Source organism: Rhinatrema bivittatum, chromosome 17 (genome assembly GCF_901001135.1).
Source record: "Rhinatrema bivittatum chromosome 17, aRhiBiv1.1, whole genome shotgun sequence".
Lineage (NCBI taxonomy): Eukaryota > Metazoa > Chordata > Amphibia > Gymnophiona > Rhinatrematidae > Rhinatrema > Rhinatrema bivittatum.
Window position 1 is genome coordinate 1,045,499 of NC_042631.1, and position 25,433 is coordinate 1,070,931.

At 49.2% G+C, this 25,433-nt stretch overlaps 1 protein-coding gene across 2 annotated transcripts; it reads right to left on the reverse strand.

The window, feature by feature from the left end:
• Nucleotides 1-224: 224 nt before the first annotated feature.
• MDK (midkine) lies at nucleotides 225-25,433 on the reverse strand. Of its 2 annotated transcripts, none has more exons than XM_029582389.1 (5): nucleotides 25,284-25,433; nucleotides 6,827-6,903; nucleotides 6,513-6,674; nucleotides 4,222-4,383; nucleotides 225-962 (listed from the first exon to the last, which is right to left on the reverse strand). In XM_029582389.1, the coding sequence occupies exons 1-5, from the start codon at nucleotides 25,355-25,357 to the stop codon at nucleotides 934-936; spliced, it is 504 nt and encodes a 167-aa protein (XP_029438249.1). In that variant the 5' UTR covers nucleotides 25,358-25,433; the 3' UTR covers nucleotides 225-933. The 2 variants fall into 2 exon arrangements, with proteins under 2 accessions (XP_029438249.1, XP_029438250.1); XM_029582390.1 differs by having other exon boundaries at nucleotides 225-959; nucleotides 25,284-25,431.

Consider the following 25,433-nt stretch of genomic DNA (forward strand, 5'->3'; position numbering starts at 1 on the left):
TCTGCCTCAAGCCAAACCAGTCTGGTTTTCCGGATGTGCCAATCCCTGTTCTGCCTCTTCATTTGTGGGTATCCTAAGTAGCAGACGGGCTAGGGCCCTCTCCAGGAATGGCTGGAGAAGGAGCGCTCGTGTTTAGGAAAGGATGTGGCTGTGGCACGGAGACAGCAGCTCAAACGCAGGCCTCCTCAGCAGGGCGCACCTGCGCTGTTAAATGAAACAAAAACAGCTTTTAAAATACTTTTTTATTGGAAATTTTAAAAAAGACAAATAAAAAAAGGCCAACATGATGTTTGCACAGACAGAAAGCTTGGTCATCAGGGAACATCCAGAGAGCAAAGGAAGCAGGAGGGGATCAGAAAAGGGTTTATGGGCTGGGAGGGTCCCAGTTCCATTTCTTGGTTTTACTTTGTATTGTTAGAAGGCTGCAGGAGACCTCATGTGCGAGATTTCCGGCACAAAGTGAGAATGGGCTCTTGCTCTGCAGATCACTAACCCAGCCCTCTCAGGCATTGGAGGACTCTGCAGAGAGCCTGGGGGCTGTATCCCCTGCTCCTGTCACCGTCTGCACAGTGAGGGGTGTCCCCTCCTGGCTTTCAGGTTGCAAAATCCCACAAATGGAACTGGAACAGCAAAAGCAACAGAATAAGACCTTAGTTCCAAAAGTTTCCCGCTGTACATTTAAACGAAACAAAAACAACAACAAAAAAATCACTAAAATCAAACATAAAAAAAAAGAGCAAGAATGAAGTATTTTTAAGGCAAATATTGGTCATTTCTTCTGCTCCGGTTTCCTCCGATTTTTCTACAAAATTAGCAATTAGAGAGTGCATCAGGGAAGGGCCTGAGCCCAGGAGTGTGAGGTGTGAGGCTGCAGCTCCAAGGAGAGATCCCAGCATGGTCCGGAAGCAGTTCTCCCTTCATCACTCACTCGCTCTACTCCTTCCCCTTCACTTTCTTTCCTGCTTCAAAGGAAGCAAAGAGATTAGAAAAAAAGCCTTCTGATGCAGCAGAGTAGCACAGCAGGGCAACCCTCCCCAAGACTTCTGTACCCACACCTGAGACTACCATACGCATGCTGGAGAGCACCATCCTTACATTTCCAGCAAAGACCACCGAACCCTACCACCGTCCACGTCCACAACCCAGACATCACCACAGTCGCTGCACTCGCACTGAACACCACCGTACCCTACCACCGTCCACGTCCACAACCCAGACATCACCACAGTCGCTGCACTCGCACTGAACACCACCGTACCCTACCACCGTCCACGTCCACAACCCAGACATCACCACAGTCGCTGCACTCGCACTGAAGACCACCGTACCCTACCACCGTCCACGTCCACAACCCAGACATCACCACAGTCGCTGCACTGAACACCACCGTACCCTACCATCGTCCACGTCCACAACCCAGACATCACCACAGTCGCTGCACTCGCACTGAACACCACCGTACCCTACCACCGTCCTTGTCCACAACCCAGACATCACCACAGTCGCTGCACTCGCACTGAACACCACCGTACCCCACCACCGTCCACAACCCAGACATCACCACAGTCGCTGCACTCGCACTGAACACCACCGTACCCTACCACCGTCCACGTCCACAACCCAGACATCACCACAGTCGCTGCACTCGCACTGAACACCACCGTACCCTACCACCGTCCACGTCCACAACCCAGACATCACCACAGTCGCTGCACTCGCACTGAACACCACCGTACCCTACCACCGTCCACGTCCACAACCCAGACATCACCACAGTCGCTGCACTGAACACCACCGTACCCTACCATCGTCCACGTCCACAACCCAGACATCACCACAGTCGCTGCACTCGCACTGAACACCACCGTACCCTACCACCGTCCTTGTCCACAACCCAGACATCACCACAGTCGCTGCACTCGCACTGAACACCACCGTACCCTACCACCGTCCACGTCCACAACCCAGACATCACCACAGTCGCTGCACTCGCACTGAACACCACCGTACCCTACCACCGTCCACGTCCACAACCCAGACATCACCACAGTCGCTGCACTCGCACTGAACACCACCGTACCCTACCACCGTCCACAACCCAGACATCACCACAGTCGCTGCACTGAACACCACCGTACCCTACCATCGTCCACGTCCACAACCCAGACATCACCACAGTCGCTGCACTCGCACTGAACACCACCGTACCCTACCACCGTCCTTGTCCACAACCCAGACATCACCACAGTCGCTGCACTCGCACTGAACACCACCGTACCCCACCACCGTCCACGTCCACAACCCAGACATCACCACAGTCGCTGCACTCGCACTGAACACCACCGTACCCTACCACCGTCCACGTCCACAACCCAGACATCACCACAGTCGCTGCACTCGCACTGAACACCACCGTACCCTACCACCGTCCACGTCCACAACCCAGACATCACCAGTCGCTGCACTCGCACTGAAGACCACCGTACCCTACCACCGTCCACGTCCACAACCCAGACATCACCACAGTCGCTGCACTCGCACTGAAGACCACCGTACCCTACCACCGTCCACGTCCACAACCCAGACATCACCACAGTCGCTGCACTCGCACTGAAGACCACCGTACCCTACCATCGTCCACGTCCACAACCCAGACATCACCACAGTCGCTGCACTCGCACTGAACACCACCGTACCCTACCACCGTCCACGTCCACAACCCAGACATCACCACAGTCGCTGCACTTGCACTGAAGACCACCGTACCCCACCACTGTCCATGTCCACAGTCGCTGCACTCGCACTGAACACCACCGTACCCTACCACCGTCCACGTCCACAACCCAGACATCACCACAGTCGCTGCACTTGCACTGAACACCACCGTACCCCACCACTGTCCACGTCCACAACCCAGACATCACCACAGTCGCTGCACTCGCACTAAACACCACCGTACCCCACCACTGTCCACAACCCAGACATCACCACAGTCGCTGCACTCGCACTGAAGACCACCGTACCCTACCACCGTCCACAACCCAGACATCACCACAGTCGCTGCACTCGCACTGAACACCACCGTACCCTACCACCGTCCACAACCCAGACATCACCACAGTCGCTGCACTGAACACCACCGTACCCTACCACCGTCCACGTCCACAACCCAGACATCACCACAGTCGCTGCACTTGCACTGAACACCACCGTACCCTACCACCGTCCACGTCCACAACCCAGACATCACCACAGTCGCTGCACTCGCACTGAACACCACCGTACCCTACCACCGTCCACAACCCAGACATCACCACAGTCGCTGCACTCGCACTGAACACCACCATACCCTACCACTGTCCATGTACACATACCAGACATCACCACAGTCGCTGCACTCGCACTGAAGACCACCGTACCCTACCACCGTCCATGTACACATACCAGACATCACCACAGTCGCTGCACTCGCACTGATCACCACCATACCCTACCACTGTCCATGTCCACAACCCAGACATCACCACAGTCTCTGCACTCGCACTGAAGACCACCGTACCCTACCACTGTCCACGTACACATACCAGACATCACCACAGTCGCTGCACTCGCACTGAAGACCACTGTACCCTACCCACTGTCCACAACCCAGACATCACCACAGTTGCTGCTCTCACTCTGAAGAGCACCATCTCCTACCACTGTCCATGTACACATACCAGACATCACCACAGTCACTGCACTCATTCCTGGTAGTGATACTCACATCTGAAGCCATCATACCTACTGCACCTACACCTGAGACCATTTTACCCACCATGTGGATGGCAATCATACTCATGACTTGGACTATATTACTTGCAATGTGTCAACACCTATGTCTGATACATTGCCCAAGTGTAGGATACCTATGAGGTTCCAGAACCTCCATGTCCTAGACTACTGTAACAACGTCAGACTCCAAACCCAACGTGCTTGTGCACAGTGAACCAGGTCCACATCCAACTCATAACCACCCTAACAATGTTTCAAAATAGTTGCAGTTTTGAACCAGTGTGAATATTTTTACATAGACAAGTTTTAAACAGATATAGAACTGCAAAATAAACTTTTTTCACTCATCTCAGAGCACATTGCAAACTGGTTTGTAACTGCCCCTCCCCGAGCATTATTGTGCACAGGCAGATTGATGCTGCTGTGTTCTCAGACACTTCGACTCACCTTTGGGTTTTGACTTGATCTTGGGGGAGCAGGGTTTCGTCACTTGGATGGTCTCCTGACACTCCGCATTGTAGAGGGATTTCTTCAGGGTTCCAGATCGTGCCTTCAGGCCCGTGGCAGCGTCACAACCACCCCAGCTCTCAAACTTGTACTTACAATCAGCTGGAAGTAAAGATTGGAGATATGAGCAGACAGGAAAATTGTATTCAGAATAAGTGTCATTCTGACCATAGCAGGTGCAAAACAAACTTAACTGAAACATTACTCTGACAGAATAGGAAAGGAGAGGGAGAGAGAGTAACAGTTTGTATCAGAACTACCTTGTACCTCGTGCAACATCTGGAGCCCCTGCCTGCCCTACCCTTATTATAGCATAAGGAGATTCTTTCAGGAGCAACATTGGGAGCACAGTAAAGTAGATTTTGTCGTCTACCTTGAGTGCACATGAGGAGGCGGGACTAACCCTTATGAAACAGACAAACTATTTGTTTTTGGAGGAGAATTTGGGGAGACTGAGGAAAAAACATGGGAGGGTAATTTTCAAAAACACTTCCACCGGTAAAAGCATATTACTTGCAGGAAGGGGCTTTATAAATACTGAACCCTGGAAATGCAGTCAAACGCTCAGTCACCCAATTCCTGGGGGTGGAGTTTGTAAGTACGCGCACACTTGTGGATTTTAAAAAGTACATGTGAAACTTCACACACGATTACAGCTCCTAAAACGCCCGGGAAGATAGATTTGGTGGAATAATTATCAACGTGAACTTATGCATGTAACTTAAATGTGATGTCCCCTAAGGGACTGGAGAGAGAGATCAATGCATTGGTGATGGTGAGAGGTGATTTTCCAGACCCACCTGAAATAGGAGATGGTGCAGGTTATACATTTTTTAAATAAGTAAATTACAGTCAGGTCATGAGATTTCATCTGTCAATGCAGCACTCGTCTTTACTGGATCACTCTGAGTGACAGCACTCGTCTTTATTGGATCACTGAGTGACAGCACTCGTCTTTACTGGATCACTCTGAGTGACAGCACTCGTCTTTATTGGATCACTGAGTGACAGCACTCGTCTTTAGGATGCAGCTTGCATTGGATCACTGAGTGACAGCACTCATCTTTATTGGATCACTGAGTGACAGCACTCGTCTTTACTGGATCACTCTGAGTGACAGCACTCGTCTTTATTGGATCACTGAGTGACAGCACTCGTCTTTAGGATGCAGCTTGCATTGGATCACTGAGTGACAGCACTCATCTTTATTGGATCACTGAGTGACAGCACTCGTCTTTACTGGATCACTCTGAGTGACAGCACTCGTCTTTATTGGATCACTGAGTGACAGCACTCGTCTTTACTGGATCACTCTGAGTGACAGCACTCGTCTTTATTGGATCACTGAGTGACAGCTCTCGTCTTTACTGGATCACTGAGCGACAGCACTCGTCTTTATTGGATCACTGAGTGACAGCACTCGTCTTTATTGGATCACTGAGTGACAGCACTCGTCTTTATTGGATGAGTCTGAGTGACAGCACTCGTCTTTATTGGATCACTGAGTGACAGCACTCGTCTTTATTGGATCACTGAGTGACAGCACTCATCTTCATTGGATGAGTCTGAGTGACAGCACTCGTCTTTATTGGATCACTGAGTGACAGCACTCGTCTTTATTGGATCACTCTGAGTGACAGCTCTCGTCTTTATTGGATCACTGAGTGACAGCACTCGTCTTTACTGGATCACTCTGAGTGACAGCACTCGTCTTTATTGGATCACTGAGTGACAGCTCTCGTCTTTACTGGATCACTGAGTGACAGCTCTCGTCTTTACTGGATCACTGAGTGACAGCACTCGTCTTTACTGGATCACTGAGTGACAGCACTCGTCTTTATTGGATGAGTCTGAGTGACAGCACTCGTCTTTATTGGATCACTCTGAGCGACAGCACTCGTCTTTATTGGATCACTCTGAGTGACAGCACTCGTCTTTACTGGATCACTGAGTGACAGCACTCGTCTTTATTGGATCACTCTGAGTGACAGCACTCGTCTTTATTGGATCACTGAGTGACAGCACTCATCTTCATTGGATGAGTCTGAGTGACAGCTCTCGTCTTCATTGGATCACTCTGAGTGACAGCACTCGTCTTTATTGGATGAGTCTGAGTGACAGCACTCGTCTTTATTGGATCACTCTGAGTGACAGCACTCGTCTTTACTGGATCACTGAGTGACAGCACTCGTCTTCATTGGATGAGTCTGAGTGAGAGGTCATTCACTTACCTCCAAACTCCTTCTTCCAGTTGCAGGGGATTTTGCATTTCAGCCTCCCAGTCTCTTCCTTGCAGGTGCCCTCGCGGAAACCCACTCCACAGTCTTTGCTGTTGGGCGTGCAGGGCCCCCATTGCCACTCTGTGCAGTCTGAGGCCCCTTTCTTGCCTTTCTCTGTATTGGAAAGAAGAGAACATCAGAAACAAGCAAGACCGTCATTTGTGCCTCACCTTTTTATGTCTCAAAAAACAAAGCAAAACCAAAACAAGTGTAGAAGAATGAGAGCCCGACTCTGTCCTCCTTTATGAATAACCACATTCTCTCACCTTTTTTATTCCTCGCAGCACTAGAAATGGCAATAAGTGCCAACAGCAAGATAAAGAAGATCCCACGCAACTGCATCCTAAAGAGAAAAAAGAAGCCGTCAGTGACTGTATAGCACAATTCCACCATGGAAATACAACCCAACCCAAGCACCTCTATCCACCCCACCCCAATATTTCCTGCCCCAGCACAGTCCAACCCAAGGACCTCAATCTTCCCTGCCCCAGCACACTCCAACCCAAGCACCTCTACCCACCCCACCCCAATCCATCCCAACCACCTCAATCTTCCCTGCCCCAGCACACTCCAACCCAAGCACCTCTACCCACCCCACCCCAATCCATCCCAACCACCTCAATCTTCCCTGCCCCAGCACACTCCAACTCAAGCACCTCTACCCACCCTACCCCAATCCAACCACGTCAGTATTTCCTGCCCTAGCACAGTCCAACCCCAAGCACCTCTACCCACCCCACCCCAATCCATCCCAACCACCTCAATCTTCCCTGCCCTAGCACAGTCCAACCCCAAGCACCTCTACCCACCCCACCCCAATCCATCCCAACCACCTCAATCTTCCCTGCCCCAGCACAATCCAACCCAAGCACCTCTACCCACCCTACCCCAATCCAACCACCTCAGTATTTCCTGCCCTAGCACAGTCCAACCTCAAGCACCTCTACCCACCCCACCCCAATCCATCCCAACCACCTCAATCTTCCCTGCCCCAGCACACTCCAACCCAAGCACCTCTACCCACCCCCCCCCCAATCCATCCCAACCACCTCAATCTTCCCTGCCCCAGCACAATCCAACCCAAGCACCTCTACCCAACCCACCCCAACCACCTCAATCTTTCCTGCCCCAGCACAGTCCAAACCAAGCACCTCTACCCACCCCACCCCAATCCATCCCAACCACCTCAATCTTCCCTGCCCCAGCACACTCCAACTCAAGCACCTCTACCCACCCTACCCCAATCCAACCACGTCAGTATTTCCTGCCCTAGCACAGTCCAACCCCAAGCACCTCTACCCACCCCACCCTAATCCATCCCAACCACCTCAATCTTCCCTGCCCTAGCACAGTCCAACCCCAAGCACCTCTACCCACCCCACCCCATCCCAACCACCTCAATCTTCCCTGCCCCAGCACAATCCAACCCAAGCACCTCTACCCACCCTACCCCAATCCAACCACCTCAGTGTTTCCTGCCCTAGCACAGTCCAACCCCAAGCACCTCTACCCACCCCAATCCATCCCAACCACCTCAATCTTCCCTGCCCTACCACAGTCCAACCCCAAGCACCTCTACCCACCCCACCCCAATCCATCCCCAACCACCTCAATCTTCCCTGCCCCAGCACAATCCAACCCAAGCACCTCTACCCACCCTACCCCAATCCAACCACCTCAGTATTTCCTGCCCTAGCACAGTCCAACCCCAAGCACCTCTACCCACCCCACCCCAATCCATCCCAACCACCTCAATCTTCCCTGCCCTACCACAGTCCAACCCCAAGCACCTCTACCCACCCCACCCCAATCCATCCCAACCACCTCAATCTTCCCTGCCCCAGCACAATCCAACCCAAGCACCTCTACCCACCCTACCCCAATCCAACCACCTCAGTATTTCCTGCCCTAGCACAGTCCAACCCCAAGCACCTCTACCCACCCCACCCCAATCCATCCCAACCACCTCAATCTTCCCTGCCCCAGCACACTCCAACTCAAGCACCTCTACCCACCCCACCCCAATCCATCCCAACCACCTCAATCTTCCCTGCCCCAGCACAATCCAACCCAAGCACCTCTACCCAACCCACCCCAACCACCTCAATCTTTCCTGCCCCAGCACAGTCCAAACCAAGCACCTCAACATGCCCTGCCCCAGCACAGTCCAAACCAAGCACCTCAACATGCCCTGCCCCAGCACAGTCCAACCCAAGCACCTCAATCTTCCCTGCCCCAGCACAGTCCAAACCAAGCACCTCAACATGCCCTGCCCCAGCACAGTCCAACCCAAGCACCTCAACCTGCCCCTCTCCAGTACAGTCCAACCTAACTACCTCAGCCTGTCCAGCTCCAGCACAATCCAAGCACCTCAATCTACCCCATGCCCAATCCAACCATCTCATATTAACCAAGCACAATCTAGCCTACAAAGCTCTGAAGCCCATAAACCCCCCACTTCATTTCTTTACAATTCTCAGTATTACATAATGTGATGCCTTAAGCCAAGCAACCCTGGCACCTGAAAAGCCAAATGGCCTTCTTCCTCCTCAATTAGAAATCATGTTTGTCCCTCACATGTCTAAAGGCAATCAAAATAGTAATATTAAAGGGAGACCCAGTTGCTAAACCCAAGAGATATGTTGGGTTTACCACTACACCCCACTGAGGAACAAGCCAAGTCTCCAAATAATGCCCAAACTCGAGCCATTTACAATATAATTAAGCAGAATATAGAGAGAACTTATACCCACTGGAGACTGGTGCAAAAGGACAGTTTAGTTTTATTCACTTTTTTAATCACCTTTCGTAATTTTGACTCCTACTGCCTCTAGGATTTATCATCTGAAGCATCAGTGCAAGAATCCTGTTGATTGCTACTCCAGGAGATGTGGATATAAACATTGTCCACAGCCTTATAGCCTTGATTTACCAGAAATAGTGAAAGCTTATAATCCAGGTATATTTTCTTCAGCTGGCAACCTAAAATATGGCAATAAGTGACTATGCAATCACTGCCCATGCACAAACAGAACAGACCCTACTCATATAAAGAAGAATTGCAGTTCCAATGTAATGAGAGTTTGAAATTTCTATGTCACTAATGGGCAGCCTTTGACATTCGGATTGTCTTTATCTGCTGAAATCTTGTATGTTCCTATTGAAGACTCCTCTGCTGAGCTACATGGAAAGTGCTAAGGAAACAGCACAAGGAACTCAGAGACTGCAACATCTCCTGTGCTGTAATTTACCTAGAAAAATCTTTCCAAGGAGGCAATTACTTGAACAACTTAATCCTCCAGACACCAACAGAGACGAAGAAAAGAGCAAAAACCAAGTTTTAGATCTCTGTGCAAAAAAATGCGAATAGTACTTATTTGTGTAAATTAATTTACCATAGACTCCAATTGGAAATCATTGCGAAAAGACCAGCAAGAATCACCTGTTTTGACACGTTCATATATATTTTCTTTTCTTTAAAGCCTCCCTATGAGGAAAGGCTGAAGAGGTTAGGGCTGTTCAGCTTGGAGAAGAGACGGCTGAGGGGGGATATGATAGAGGTGTTTAAGATCATGAGAGGTCTTGAACGAGTAGATGTGACTCGGTTATTTACACTTTCAGATAATAGAAGGACTAGGGGGCATTCCATGAAGATGGCAAGTAGCAAATTTAAGACATCAGAGAAAATTCTTTTTCACTCAACGCACAATAAAGCTCTGGAATTTGTTGCCAGAGGATGTGGTTAGTGCAGTTAGTGTAGCTGGGTTCAAAAAAGGTTTGGATAAGTTCTTGGAGGAGAAGTCCATTAATGGCTATTAATCAAGTTTACTTAGGGAATAGCCACTGCTATTAATTGCATCAGTAGCATGGGATCTTCTTAGTGTTTGGGTAATTGCCAGGTTCTTGTGGCCTGGTTTGGCCTCTGTTGGAAACAGGATGCTGGGCTTGATGGACCCTTGGTCTGACCCAGCATGGCAATTTCATATGTTCTTATGTTCTCCAATGAGCTGTGGAACCAGCACATTTTACTCTGTTCTGCCTTTCATACAGAAATTCTCCCACTAAAATCTATGATGAATAGTTTGCAAAATAATCTTGAATTTTCCAAAAATGAAAATTGTACTTTTCATCCATTCTTAGATTCAGGCTCTAGAAATGATAATCCAGCGGGGCTCAGCACTACCACGTGCACATCTGATTATCCCATGACATTGATTCTTTAACACTCGTATGTGCTCTTAGTGCATCTAAGTTGATGGAGAAAATTCATTTTTATTATGCGTTGTTTATCCAAACTTGCTTATACTACTTGACTTTATGATAGATGCCATAAAGTGTATTTAATTCAGTGGTCTAGAGAGACTAAGAATCTAATTTCATTTGAATTTTATCGGCCGCCTTAAATGTAAGTGTGTCTGTACAATTGAAAGATGAGAAGAAAGCATTTACGGTGTCAGCACTCACTTCCTTTACAATGTCTCCTATACCACACGCCTTTCTCATCCTATCATGTACAGGACATTATAGACATATATGAATTGCAAATCCTTCAAAGAGATGCTGTCAAGAAAGTCCTTACATAGACTAAACAAAATGTATACAGATTAAGGTAAAAGGGCAGATACCCTGCTGGTCAATGGAGAAAGTTGTAGAACATGAATTTAAGGGATCATCATCTTGTGGTCAGCAATGAGATGTTTCATGATTTTTGTCTTCAAAACATCTCTAGACAGCTGGAATGTTTGGCTCAATTGGAATTAGCTTAGGTCACTATAAAACTGAATGGACTTCTGGACATTCCAATTGGAGAAGAAAAAATGCAACTACCTAATAGGAATTGCCCTGCTCTTGATGATATTCATATTGTGGCTGCATAAAGTAGACTTCTAAATTATTTTCAAGAGATTTAAAACAATCTCTAACCTTCTCCCACCAATTACAAAACTATGAAAGAAACAGGACCATTTCCAGTCATCTCAGAGCCGATTCTTCATTCTCATGGGAAAACAACAATATTGCCAGAAGTACTGTCCTTACTACTGTTAAATCAGACTGATTGCTTATGTAAATGTACTTCATTTGTCTCATTTAAATAAACTCCCCAACTTAGTCCTACCACTGGCTGTGCATGCTCTTCTGTTGGGTTCATCTTTTATGTAATGCAATGAAATGACTGGCACTTTATAATAAAGATCATCATCCAGACCCTACTCCTCAGATACTAAAGGTTGAAGGATTTGTTATCTATTTATGCCTTTTCTACATATAACCTCTTCCATATCAGGTACAAATGGACACCCTCCCATTACTAGATATTTACTTTAAATAGGAATAAAATGTGCCTTGCATCAAGTCATCCATTCTGTAGCAAGACGAACGATGGTAGTGCCATGGCCTTGCTAAACTTTGCTTTCCATGCTGGGCAGCATGTTCCAGGTTTACTTCTATTAATCCTTCTTTACACACACGTGGCTAATCCTAATCCGCTAAGGTTACTTAAGAGAGTGTCTCCTTTTTATCAGCTTTCATGTGTTTGAGCACAGGTTACTGAATCCAGTTCATGAAAGTCAACTTTTCTGCCATTTGCAGTACATGCAGTTGACCTGTAAGAAACTTCTTAGCTACTACTAAAAGTGGCATGCGATGCTGTAAATATTCCATCCTCTTTCAGTGTGGGGTCGAAGGTCACATTTCATAGCCTTATGACCTATGGATAAGAATGCAGACATCATGGGCTTTGCAAGTTGCAAAGATTGCTGATGTGATTGAGGAGAAGACAAGTAGCCCAGAAAAAATATTAAACAGTAACAGTACAGAAAAAGTCCAAATGCCCCACCCAGTGTCCCAGTTTCTCCTGTCCACATTGCTAAGGATACCCACTTGTAGGATATCATTCCTTATCCAGGACAGTTCTCTACCCTCTTGGGCAGATAAGCATGCAAGATTCACCCTTCTCTTCCCATGGCTAAAAATCTAGGTTATAATTCATCAGTGTATTAGAGGGTTCTCAGATCTTTTTTTTTTTAATCTTTTCAGGATTACAGATCCTTGGGGGGGAGACCTGTCACCATGAGCCAAGGATATTTTCCCCTAGTTTAGATCTGGCTGACAAGCACCAAGGCTCCTGCTGCAGCCACTGAGTGTTGTGCAATGAGCAGGACCAGTGTCCACCAGGCCTCAGGACGTAGATCTCAAACACCTGAAATATCTGAGAGAGGAAGACTGGAAACAGGAGAGGGGGAGCCATGAGTTTGCATCCAAGGGTTAAGAAAGCTGCAGAACATAGAAAAAGCTGCCTGAGATTAAGCTTTCACACATCACTTGCAGGGGTCCATGACGCAAGGGAATATGTCCATCCAATAAGAGAAATCAAGCGCAATCTCCTGAACAAGAAAGGTGCATGGGACCTCCTACCCCACCGAGGATGCCAGGCGTGCACTCCAGAAACCCTGTAGTACCAGAAAATGAGACCCCAAGGGCAGACGGAGCCCACCTAAATCATCTGCTGCCTCAGCAAAGAATCTAAACAAATCCCCAGAGAGACACAGACACCCCCTACTCAAACCCAGGGCTAGAGAGAGGCATAATAGTCACATTTAGAGGTCTCGAAAGAAACACACAGACCCAACCCTGTGCCTGGGCTCTCTCTCTCTCATATTAAGTAATAAAGAAATACAAGGAGAGCTGAGAAATAAACCCAATCCCAAGGTCCTGGTGAGGTTCAGAATTACATTTCTGCTCTGCTGCTAATTTGGAGCACATTTTGCTGAGGCAGCTGCTGCATCTCATGTCTGCCAGGCTCCTGCACTCCCCGCTGATCCCAAACAGCAGCTCTCTGTGCCGAGAGGCCTGCCAGCCGCTCCCAGCCCTCTGACCCTTTTCTCTGCAGCTCAGCAGGTGTGCGAGCATTCCTGTCCTGCGCCAATGCTGGGGCTGCCATGGAACCCTCACCAGGCAGAGAAAGAATGTGGCACTCAGAAAACCTGAAGCCTTTTTACCCAAAATGTGTCCCACGGGGAGCCTGAGAATCTGCTGCCTCTTAACAGAGAAGCACAAAGAAGCCAGCTCCACAGCTCGCTCCTGTGTGTGTGGCGGGAGAGAGCCAGGAAGGTGATGGGATGAGGGAGGCATGTGTGTGAATAGCTGAACGAGGGGATCAGAGGTGCCCAGTCCTTTCTATACCCAACAAATAGATCAAGGCAAGACCGTGCACTCAGGCTAGCACACAAGTTCATTACCCCCTTATATAAAAAATAAACGTGCACCCAACAGGCACACTTTTACTCTTAAAAATTAACACGAGGAGCCCCAAAAGTTAACAGAAAAGCAGAAAATACTGCTTTTCTGTAGTTTCTCCAACTTAATACCATGGTGCTATTAAGTCAGAGGAACAAAAAAAAAAAAAAAGGACTACCATAAAACAAAAATTAAGAAAAAAATGTCTTGCCGGCAGCCAGGTTAAGAAAACAGACGCTCAATTAACGAGCGTCCATGTCCCTAACCCACGGCTGTGCACAGGAAGCTCATAAAATTGAGCGTCCATGTCCCTAACCCACGGCTGTGCACAGGAAGCTCATAAAATTGAGCGTCCATGTCCCTAACCCACGGCTGTGCACAGGATGCTCATAAAATTGAGCGTCCATGTCCCTAACCCACGGCTGTGCACAGGATGCTCATAAAATTGAGCGTCCATGTCCCTAACCCACGGCTGTGCACAGGATGCTCATAAAATTGAGCGTCCATGTCCCTAACCCACGGCTGTGCACAGGAAGCTCATAAAATTGAGCGTCCATGTCCCTAACCCACGGCTGTGCACAGGATGCTCAATTAACGAGCGTCCATGTCCCTAACACACGGCTGTGCACAGGATGCTCAATTAACGAGCGTCCATGTCCCTAACCCACGGCTGTGCACAGGAAGCTCATAAAATTGAGCGTCCATGTCCCTAACCCACGGCTGTGCACAGGATGCTCAATTAACGAGCGTCCATGTCCCTAACCCACGGCTGTGCACAGGAAGCTCATAAAATTGAGCGTCCATGTCCCTAACCCACGGCTGTGCACAGAATTCTCATAAAATTGAGCGTCCACGTCCCTAACAGACGGCTGTGCACAGGAAGCTCATAAAATTGAGCGTCCACGTCCCTAACCCACGGCTGTGCACAGGAAGCTCATAAAATTGAGCGTCCACGTCCCTAACCCACGGCTGTGCACAGGATGCTCATAAAATTGAGCGTCCACGTCCCTAACCCACGGCTGTGCACAGGATGCTCATAAAATTGAGCGTCCACGTCCCTAACCCACGGCTGTGCACAGGATGCTCATAAAATTGAGCGTCCACGTCCCTAACCCACGGCTGTGCACAGAATGCTCATAAAATTGAGCGTCCACGTCCCTAACCCACAGCTGTGCACAGGATGCTCTTAAAATTGAGCGTCCACGTCCCTAACCCACGGCTGTGCACAGGATGCTCATAAAATTGAGCGTCCACGTCCCTAACCCACGGCTGTGCACAGGATGCTCATAAAATTGAGCGTCCACGTCCCTAACCCACGGCTGTGCACAGGATGCTCATAAAATTGAGCGTCCACGTCCCTAACCCACGGCTGTGCACAGGATGCTCTTAAAACTGAGCGTCCATGTTCGGCCCCTGATGCCATGCAGGTGTCTTTGATGCACAATTTATCGCTATTGTGTCCTTTTTAGCGCGGCAGCTCATTTGCCTATTGCATCGAGCACCCAGGACAGGTGATTATGTGCACAATACAAAATGCACGTCCAGTTTGGACGCACGTTTTTAGCTCGTTGGTATTGTAGGAATGAAATAAATATATCTGCAGGCTTTCCTCTGTGAAAGGACACAATCTCTCTGCTGAGCACAACCTCACAAACACCTCACATATTACAAGCCAAGTCCTGGAGCTGGGAAGCAACACCAGATAAGAAATCAACACGAGAGAGGCCGATGCAACATCACATACGTAAAAACATAAATCCAAACTGGGCATCCGTTTTTTCAACGCAGGCACATCCACCTCTCCTGGGTGCACAATGCTGTATTTTAATGAGATGCTGCATTAAAAAGGATACGCTCGGCTAAAAATCTGTGTCCCTAGCATCGGGCTCCCGGGAGATGCGGCTGTGTGCGGGCCGAAAAAACGGGTGCTCAATGCAGAGCGTCTGCCTTCTCCCGCTCACACACACAGTAAACATGCACGCTCGCAGCATGTATACCGTGCCCCCAGAACGTGTTTCTCGTAATCGCTCGCAGCATGTATTCCCTGCCCCCAGAACGTATTTCTCGTAATCGCTCGCAGCATGTATACCCTGCACCCAGAACGTGTTTCTCGTAATCGCTCGCAGCATGTATACCCTGCACCCAGAACTTGTTTCTCGTAATCACTAGCAGCATGTATACCGTGCACCCAGAACGTGTTTCTCGTAATCGCTCGCAGCATGTACACCCTGCACCCAGAACTTGTTTCTCGTAATCGCTCGCAGCATGTATACCGTGCCCCCAGAACTTGTTTCTCGTAATCGCTCGCAGCATGTATACCGTGCCCCCAGAACGTGTTTCTCGTAATCGCTCGCAGCATTTATACCCTGCACCCAGAACGTGTTTCTCGTAATCGCTCGCAGCATGTATACCCTGCACCCAGAACTTGTTTCTCGTAATCGCGCGCAGCATGTATACCGTGCCCCCAGAACGTGTTTCTCGTAATCGCTCGCAGCATGTATACCCTGCCCCCAGAACTTGTTTCTCGTAATCGCTCGCAGCATGTATACCCTGCCCCCAGAACTTGTTTCTCGTAATCGCTCGCAGCATGTATACCCTGCACCCAGAACGTGTTTCTCGTAATCGCTCGCAGCATGTATACCGTGCACCCAGAACGTATTTCTCATAATCGCTCGCAGCATGTATACCCTGCCCCCAGAACTTGTTTCTTGTAATCGCTTGCATGTATACCCTGCACCCAGAACGTGTTTCTCGTAATCGCTCGCAGCATGTATACCCTGCACCCAGAACGTGTTTCTCGTAATCGCTCGCAGCATGTATACCGTGCCCCCAGAACTTGTTTCTTGTAATCGCTCGCATGTATACCCTGCACCCAGAACGTGTTTCTCGTAATCGCTCGCAGCATGTATACCCTGCACCCAGAACGTGTTTCTCGTAATCGCTCGCAGCATGTATACCCTGCACCCAGAACGTGTTTCTCGTAATCGCTCGCAGCATGTATACCCTGCACCCAGAACTTGTTTCTCGTAATCGCTCGCAGCATGTATACCCTGCACCCAGAACGTGTTTCTCGTAATCGCTCGCAGCATGTATACCCTGCACCCAGAACTTGTTTCTCGTAATCGCTCGCAGCATGTATACCCTGCACCCAGAACGTGTTTCTCGTAATCGCTCGCATGTATACCCTGCCCCCAGAACTTGTTTCTCGTAATCGCTCGCATGTATACCCTGCCCCCAGAACGTGTTTCTCGTAATCGCTCGCATGTATACCGTGCCCCCAGAACTTTTCTCGTAATCCTGCCCTTATATTTTTCCCCTAATTTTAAGCGCCACAAGCAGTAGAACTTAGAATCACAACGATACTAAGTCGTAGGAACCACAGAGACCATTTTTTTTTAATTCTTTCATCTGCTCTCATGGTATGACTTAATGTCAGCTCCAGGACTGGCATTAAATTTTCCGCATTAAAAATGGTGCGATTTTTTGCACTGGGGGCTAATAGCCTCATGTATAAGGCATTTAGATGTGACAAACACTATTAGCTAAGCGTTTGCTTGGACACACGTTTTGGATCCGCTAATCCCCTTCTTGCATCGGGTGTTAGTCTAGCGCGTCCAAAACGCACGTCCAACCACAGCTCAACCTCTGTGCTAGGCTGAATGCACTTTATTGCATGGGCCCCAGAAAGTGGCTAGGACCGCTAAGAGGCAGATTACAGGAAGGACTGGACATCTCATTTTATTTCCTACCTCAAATGTTTCAAGTAATCTATTTCTAGTTTGATACTATGGCACCCGGGGCAGTGGACACATACGCCTCACAACTCAGCAGATTGTAACCACGCACACATCACAACATGCTCACACACCACTGTATGTTAGTGCCAGCAATCACCGCCCACACCACACCCACACTGTGGCACATCACATCACAACATGCTCACACACCACAGAATGTTAGTGCCAGCAATCACCGCACACACCACACCCACACTGTGGCACATCACATCACAACATGCTCACACACCACTGTATGTTAGTGCCAGCAATCACCGCCCACACCACACCCACACTGTGGCACATCACATCACAACATGCTCACACACCACTGTATGTTAGTGCCAGCAATCACCGCACACACCACACCCACACTGTGGCACATCACATCACAACATGCTCACACACCACTGTATGTTAGTGCCAGCAATCACCGCCCACACCACACCCACACTGTGGCACATCACATCACAACATGCTCACACACCACGGTATGTTAGTGCCAGCAATCACCGCACACACCACACCCACACTGTGGCACATCACATCACAACATGCTCACACACCACAGAATGTTAGTGCCAGCAATCACCGCACACACCACACCCACACTGTGGCACATCACATCACAACATGCTCACACACCACAGAATGTTAGTGCCAGCAATCACCGCCCACACCACACCCACACTGTGGCACATCACATCACAACATGCTCACACACCACAGAATGTTAGTGCCAGCAATCACCGCACACACCACACCCACACTGTGGCACATCACATCACAACATGCTCACACACCACAGAATGTTAGTGCCAGCAATCACCACACACACCACACCCACACTGTGGCACATCACATCACAACATGCTCACACACCACAGAATGTTAGTGCCAGCAATCACCGCACACACCACACCCACACTGTGGCACATCACATCACAACATGCTCACACACCACAGAATGTTAGTGCCAGCAATCACCACACACACCACACCCACACTGTGGCACATCACATCACAACATGCTCACACACCACGGTATGTTAGTGCCAGCAATCACCGCACACACCACACCCACACTGTGGCACATCACATCACAACATGCTCACACACCACAGAATGTTAGTGCCAGCAATCACCGCACACACCACACCCACACTGTGGCACATCACATCACAACATGCTCACACACCACGGTATGTTAGTGCCAGCAATCACCGCACACACCACACCCACACTGTGGCACATCACATCACAACATGCTCACACACCACAGAATGTTAGTGCCAGCAATCACCACACACACCACACCCACACTGTGGCACATCACATCACAACATGCTCACACACCACTGTATGTTAGTGCCAGCAATCACCGCCCACACCACACCCACACTGTGGCACATCACATCCCAACATGCTCACACACCACTGTATGTTAGTGCCAGCAATCACCGCACACACCACACCCACACTGTGGCACATCACATCCCAACATGCTCACATACCACTGTATGTTAGTGCCAGCAATCACCGCCCACACCACACCCACACTGTGGCACATCACATCACAACATGCTCACACACCACAGAATGTTAGTGCCAGCAATCACCGCACACACCACACCCACACTGTGGCACATCACATCACAACATGCTCACACACCACAGAATGTTAGTGCCAGCAATCACCACACACACCACACCCACACTGTGGCACATCACATCACAACATGCTCACACACCACGGTATGTTAGTGCCAGCAATCACCGCACACACCACACCCACACTGTGGCACATCACATCACAACATGCTCACACACCACAGAATGTTAGTGCCAGCAATCACCGCACACACCACACCCACACTGTGGCACATCACATCACAACATGCTCACACACCACAGAATGTTAGTGCCAGCAATCACCGCACACACCACACCCACACTGTGGCACATCACATCACAACATGCTCACACACCACGGTATGTTAGTGCCAGCAATCACCGCACACACCACACCCACACTGTGGCACATCACATCACAACATGCTCACACACCACTGTATGTTAGTGCCAGCAATCACCGCACACACCACACCCACACTGTGGCACATCACATCACAACATGCTCACACACCACTGTATGTTAGTGCCAGCAATCACCGCACACACCACACCCACACTGTGGCACATCACATCACAACATGCTCACACACCACGGTATGTTAGTGCCAGCAATCACCGCACACACCACACCCACACTGTGGCACATCACATCACAACATGCTCACACACCACTGTATGTTAGTGCCAGCAATCACCGCACACACCACACCCACACTGTGGCACATATGAATCACACAGTGCTATGTCTACTTCAATGCACATTATAGCCATGCACACCAGGCCACATCTGCACACTGTGGACCACACTGTGGCACCTGGTGTTCAGAGAGAGACTCAGGCATCGGTTTTAACCTTCTAGTGTAGTCTGATGCCACCCAGGGTCCCTTAGTAACCCCAAAGGATCATAAAATTATGCAATTAATTTCTGTGTTCCAGCAGCCTGCCTCCCTGCTGTGGATCCTACATCCTGATCAACCAAGATTAAACCAGCTCTTCCTTAAAATGTCCTTTGTATTAGCTTCAAATTATGTGCTCTCCTCTTTTCCCCAGTCTGAAGTGTAAACACGGTCTGACTGAGCCCCAAACTGACCTTTCAAGTCAATAAACAATGCCACCCCTATTCAAGTTGAAACAGCGACTTGCAAGCATGAGGAATGTGAGTTACATCTGGCAGTTCACAGCCGTCGGCTTGCATGGAAAGGCTTTGTTTGGGAATGGTTTACGTTAACATTCAGATAATCCACAAGAGTCTGTTTCTGACTTGCTGCCAGGGCAGACCCTCATTTACTGGACACAGGCCTTGGGTGCCGGATTCTGCCCTGCGATTTCCAGGGGGGGAGGAGAGAGCCTCTGTCCGTGGGTACCAGCGTCTTAAATCCAGCCCCGACTGGACACGAAGCCCAAAGGCAGGTACGGGTCAGCACAGGAGGGAGCGGCTGCCTCGTCCGTCTCCCAGCCTGGCTTTTTCATCTCTCATCATCGTTTTCTTTTGTTCCCGACTTGCCACAGACTAATTACACGTTTGGAGTGACGGAGAGCAGTTCCATGACTTGGCAGGCCCCGGGCAATGCCATGAAAAGCAGGGGAGGCAGGGCAGGTCAAAGGGCAAAGGTCACGGAGCCTGAATTCTCAGGACCCTTGAACAAACAGACGGGGAGGGGGAGAAAGCAGAGAGAAAGGATTTTCTATGTGCACCCCCATCACCAACTTCATCTCACAGTGCTGTCCTTAATTCAGAGGTCACCACTCTTTCTGCTTGCATTTCAGGCCCACAAGGGTCCATCCCTCCCCTACAGACCCAGGTCAGCACATGGGAGCCGGAGGCTTTCTGTGAGCGGACCCTGGCCTGGCTCAGTGCCACCGGCATTGGACTACCTATCCAGGAATGGCAGAGGAAGCAGGCTCCCTGAGCTGGACACCATACCCTCCCCCCGCGAGCAGATTACATTCAGCTATTGTGGGATTGCGCTGTCCCCAGAGGTCTCAATATGAAGCTAAAGTGACACAAGCAGGGAGCAGTGGGATTTGCACCCAGGTTTCCCTGCTTCGTAAGCACTAGGCTACTTCTGCACTCCTGAGCCCTGCTTCCTGGCTGCTGCTCTAAGCAGAAGGCCTTGCTGAGAGTAACAATAGCGAGCACTTGTATTCCCACGTTGGTTTCCAGGTCCTGGTTCTTTGTTGTTCTAATCTCTCCTTATTCAGTTTGCACAGCTCCTTCCAATCCTGATATCATCTTGAATAAGACAAGACCGCACTCGCATTCAGAAAGGAAGTAAAATGAATGGGCCAGGAGTGCAGGATTCTCTGTAACCTGTGCCTGACACTCACTGCATCCCTTCTCAGCAGGCGAGAGGTACTCATGTTTTACTTACAATTGCCAAGGGACTGTAGAGTTATTTTTTGGTTGTGACCCATGCGTTTTGCCACAGTTCTGTATGCTGGCTGCATCCCAGCAGGTAAAATTACAGACATTGCGTGTGCAATCCATGTGTGTAACAGGGCGTGTTGGAGAATGAGGCTGAAGATCATTGGCTCTTCCAAACATAAGCTTACTTAGAATTATTTTTAAGGCGGTCCAATGGCAGCTTCAGTTCCTGGATCAGGCCTTCTGCAGTCCACGTATAAGAACTCCCAGCCCCATGCAGACAGTGGGAGAAAGTCATGGTCATCAATAAAAGTAACACACGGTGGCCGGAATTAAAGGCCTCCATGCAAGATGCAGGAGCTGCCCTGGTGCCCGGCTCCCCAGTGAGCAGACGAGGAACAGCGGCTGGGAGGATCCATTAACATCATTCTAGCTACTCCTGTAGTAGTAATAAATGCCCCAGGAAGGCTCATAATATGGAATTCCATACCACTCCGTATAAGATCCATACCCAGTGCTAGAGTATTTTAAAAAAGCATTGAAATACCATCTATTCAATCTCTACAGACCATAAACATCATTTTCCTCCACACCCACAGGCCATTTTTCTTAAAGCATTCAGAATTTCTCCAAGCCCCTTCTTGTTTATTTTCTTTTTATGATTGTATTGTGATCTTTATTATGATTGTATTGTGATCTTTATTATGATTGTTTTATTTTGCATGTTTCCATTGTAGGGTGTGGCCGGTAAGTCCTTTCTAAATAAATAAATAAGACCAGGATCCCAGCCCTGGTTCCAGTGCAGCTAGGAGAAAATAGGAAATAGTAAGTCAGAAAAAGAAGACGAGATTAGGGAACCAAGAACTGAGAAGGTACTGGGTCCAATGTGCTCTGCCCTTTCAGCAGCTCAGGAGCAAATGTGATTCCCCAAGGTTTGGGAAGGACGGGCTGAGTGCTCTCACCCAGCATCACAGCAGTAGGAAACTATTGCTCCAGCTCCACATTGCAGCTGGGTTTTGTTTTTTTTTTTGGGGGGGGGGTCGAGTGATACTGATGGGGGGCAGAGCAGGGGACTTATTCCTCAATTCTGAATTTTAAGTGAGCTCCTCGAGGGTTTCCCCCATCCCATGCCGGCTGGGAAGCCAGAACCAGAACGTGAAAGAGTGAGGTGCAAAGAGGATGAAAGTCCTGAAGCTGGAATGGAATAAGCCCAAAGAACCTTTGCATTCCCTAAGTCACAGCAGAGCTTGCATTAATCCCTGTGCACGGAACAGAGGGATTACACTTACAAAAAGCTTCCAGCGGCCTTGCACTCTCTCCCTGCGCCTGACCAAGAAACTGCTGGCAATCAAAGGAGAGAGGCAATGTCCTTCCATGACAAATGGCCAGAGGGAAAAGAAATTAACCAACTCAACTTTGCAGAAAGTCTTAACTCTGGGGGCCCAGCGGCAACTGCAGAGCCTTCAATGCAAAGAGCGGCACCGCTGAGCAGAAGTGAATTAACTGTACAGGAGGAGCAGGGAGAACAGTCTCCTCTAACCCTCTGCCAAGTCCTGCATCCCCCAGCCTCTCTCTCCCACTCGGTCTCCTCACCCTTCCCCACCATCCACTCTCTTTCCTCTTGAATAAGCAGCACGGCAGGATTTGCCTAGGCCAACGCTGTTGCCTAATGCAAGATCCTTTCCTCCCCTCCCCCTCAACTCTGCCTACTGTCCTCCTCCCTCTATTCCAGCATCCTGAATCCGTGTCCCTTCTCCTCCTCACTACCTTACTAGTGTCCTCCTCCCTTCTTTCCCTATCCCATGCTCCACTCCCCCTCCCTATCAGTGCCTCTGTTTCATGCTCCCCCATGAGTGTCCTCTCCTGTCAGTGCTCTCCGCTCCTCTTCTCCCTAACCCAGACTCACCATGGGTGCCCTCTCCCTGCCCCCATCAGTGCCATGTCCTCTTCCTCTTGTCCCTATCCTCTTCTTCCCCTTCCCTTCTCTTTCTATCCCTGTCCCATTCTCTCCCATCAGAGCCATGTCCTCCGTCTCCTCCACTCGCTATCCCAGTCTCCACCATAGGTACCCTCTTCCTGTCCCATTCTCTCCCCCATAAGAACATGCCATACTGGGTCAGACCAAGGGTCCATCAAGCCCAGCATCCTGTTTCCAACAGTGGCCAATCCAGGCCATAAGAACCTGGCAAGTACCGAAAAACTAAGTCTATTCCATGTAACCGTTGCTAATGGCAGTGGCTATTCTCTAAGTGAACTTAATAGCAGGTAATGGACTTCTCCTCCAAGAACTTATCCAATCCTTTTTTAAACACAGCTATACTAACTGCACTAACCACATCCTCTGGCAACAAATTCCAGAGTTTAATTGTGCGTTGAGTAAAAAAGAACTTTCTCCGATTAGTTTTAAATGTGCCCCATGCTAACTTCATGGAGTGCCCCCTAGTCTTTCTACTATCCGAAAGAGTAAATAACCGATTCACATCTACCCGTTCTAGACCTCTCATGATTTTAAACACCTCTATCATATGCCCCCTCAGTCGTCTCTTCTCCAAGCTGAAAAGTCCTAACCTCTATAGTCTTTCCTCACAGGGGAGCTGTTCCATTCCCCTTATCATTTTGGTAGCCCTTCTCTGTACCTTCTCCATCGCAATTATATCTTTTTTGAGATGTGGTGACCAGAATTGTACACAGTATTCAAGGTGCGGTCTCACCATGGAGTGATACAGAGGCATTATGACATTTTCCGTTTTATTCACCATTCCCTTTCTAATGATTCCCAACATTCTGTTTGCTTTTTTGACTGCCGCAGCACACTGCACCGACGATTTCAATGTGTTATCCACTATGACACCTAGATCTCTCTCTTGGGTTGTAGCACCTAGTATGGAACCCAACATTGTGTAATTATAGCATGGGTTATTTTTCCCTATATGCATCACCTTGCACTTATCCACATTAAATTTCATCTGCCATCAATGCCATGTCCTTCTCCTCTCCCTGTCCCATCTTCCCCTTGCCCCTGACCTCTCCTCCTTTCTCTATCCCATTCTCCCCAGGAATGCCTTCTCCCTGTCACGTTCTTCCCCTCCCCCATTCTTCCCCTGTCCTCTCCTCCTCCTCTTTCTATCCCAGTCTCCCATGTAGGTGCCCTCTCCCTGTCCCATCAGTGCTGTGTCCTCCTCCCCTCCCTCTCCCTGACCCAGACTCTCTCTGTCTGCTCCATTCGGTTCGGTTCGTCTTTTTCCACTTGTTCGTAACTAAAAGGAAAGTCGTGCAAAGTTCTAAGCACAGAAATAGCTGCTCCCGTAAAGAATTCGACTTCTATTAAAACTGGGTTTGACATTTTTGGAAATTTGACATGGTCCCATCAGAACCACACATCACTGTGCCAGTTTTGCTGTAGAGCTTTTGTTGTTAATAAGACTGGATGTGAGGACCACGACTAAGTAGCGGGATCTCTGTGCCAGTTTGCTTGGATATTTACAGATAAAGACCAAGACGTTGTAGGTGATGCCCTGTGAGTGGACTGATGAGGGGCAGAGCTCTCCAATGAAAAGGTATCACCTGCAGCTTGAATGTCCTCCTCTTTGGGAAATAAAAAGCACAATATTTTTAGGAGAAAATCTTACACCGAAAGCCTGAAACCCGCAGGTTGCAAGGGGAGCGGCGGAAGCAGTAAAAGGAAAAGCCAAAGGCTGGGGAAGGACTTACCTGTCTGCTGCTGCTGCTGCTCCTCGCGCGCGCCGTCCCTTTGTGTCTCGAGAACTAGTTTGAGCTGGTCCCATGTGCAGGAAGCTTCCCAGGGCTGCTCCGTGACGTCACCGCGGGGCGCCGCCCCCTTCCCGGGGCTTCCTGCCAGCC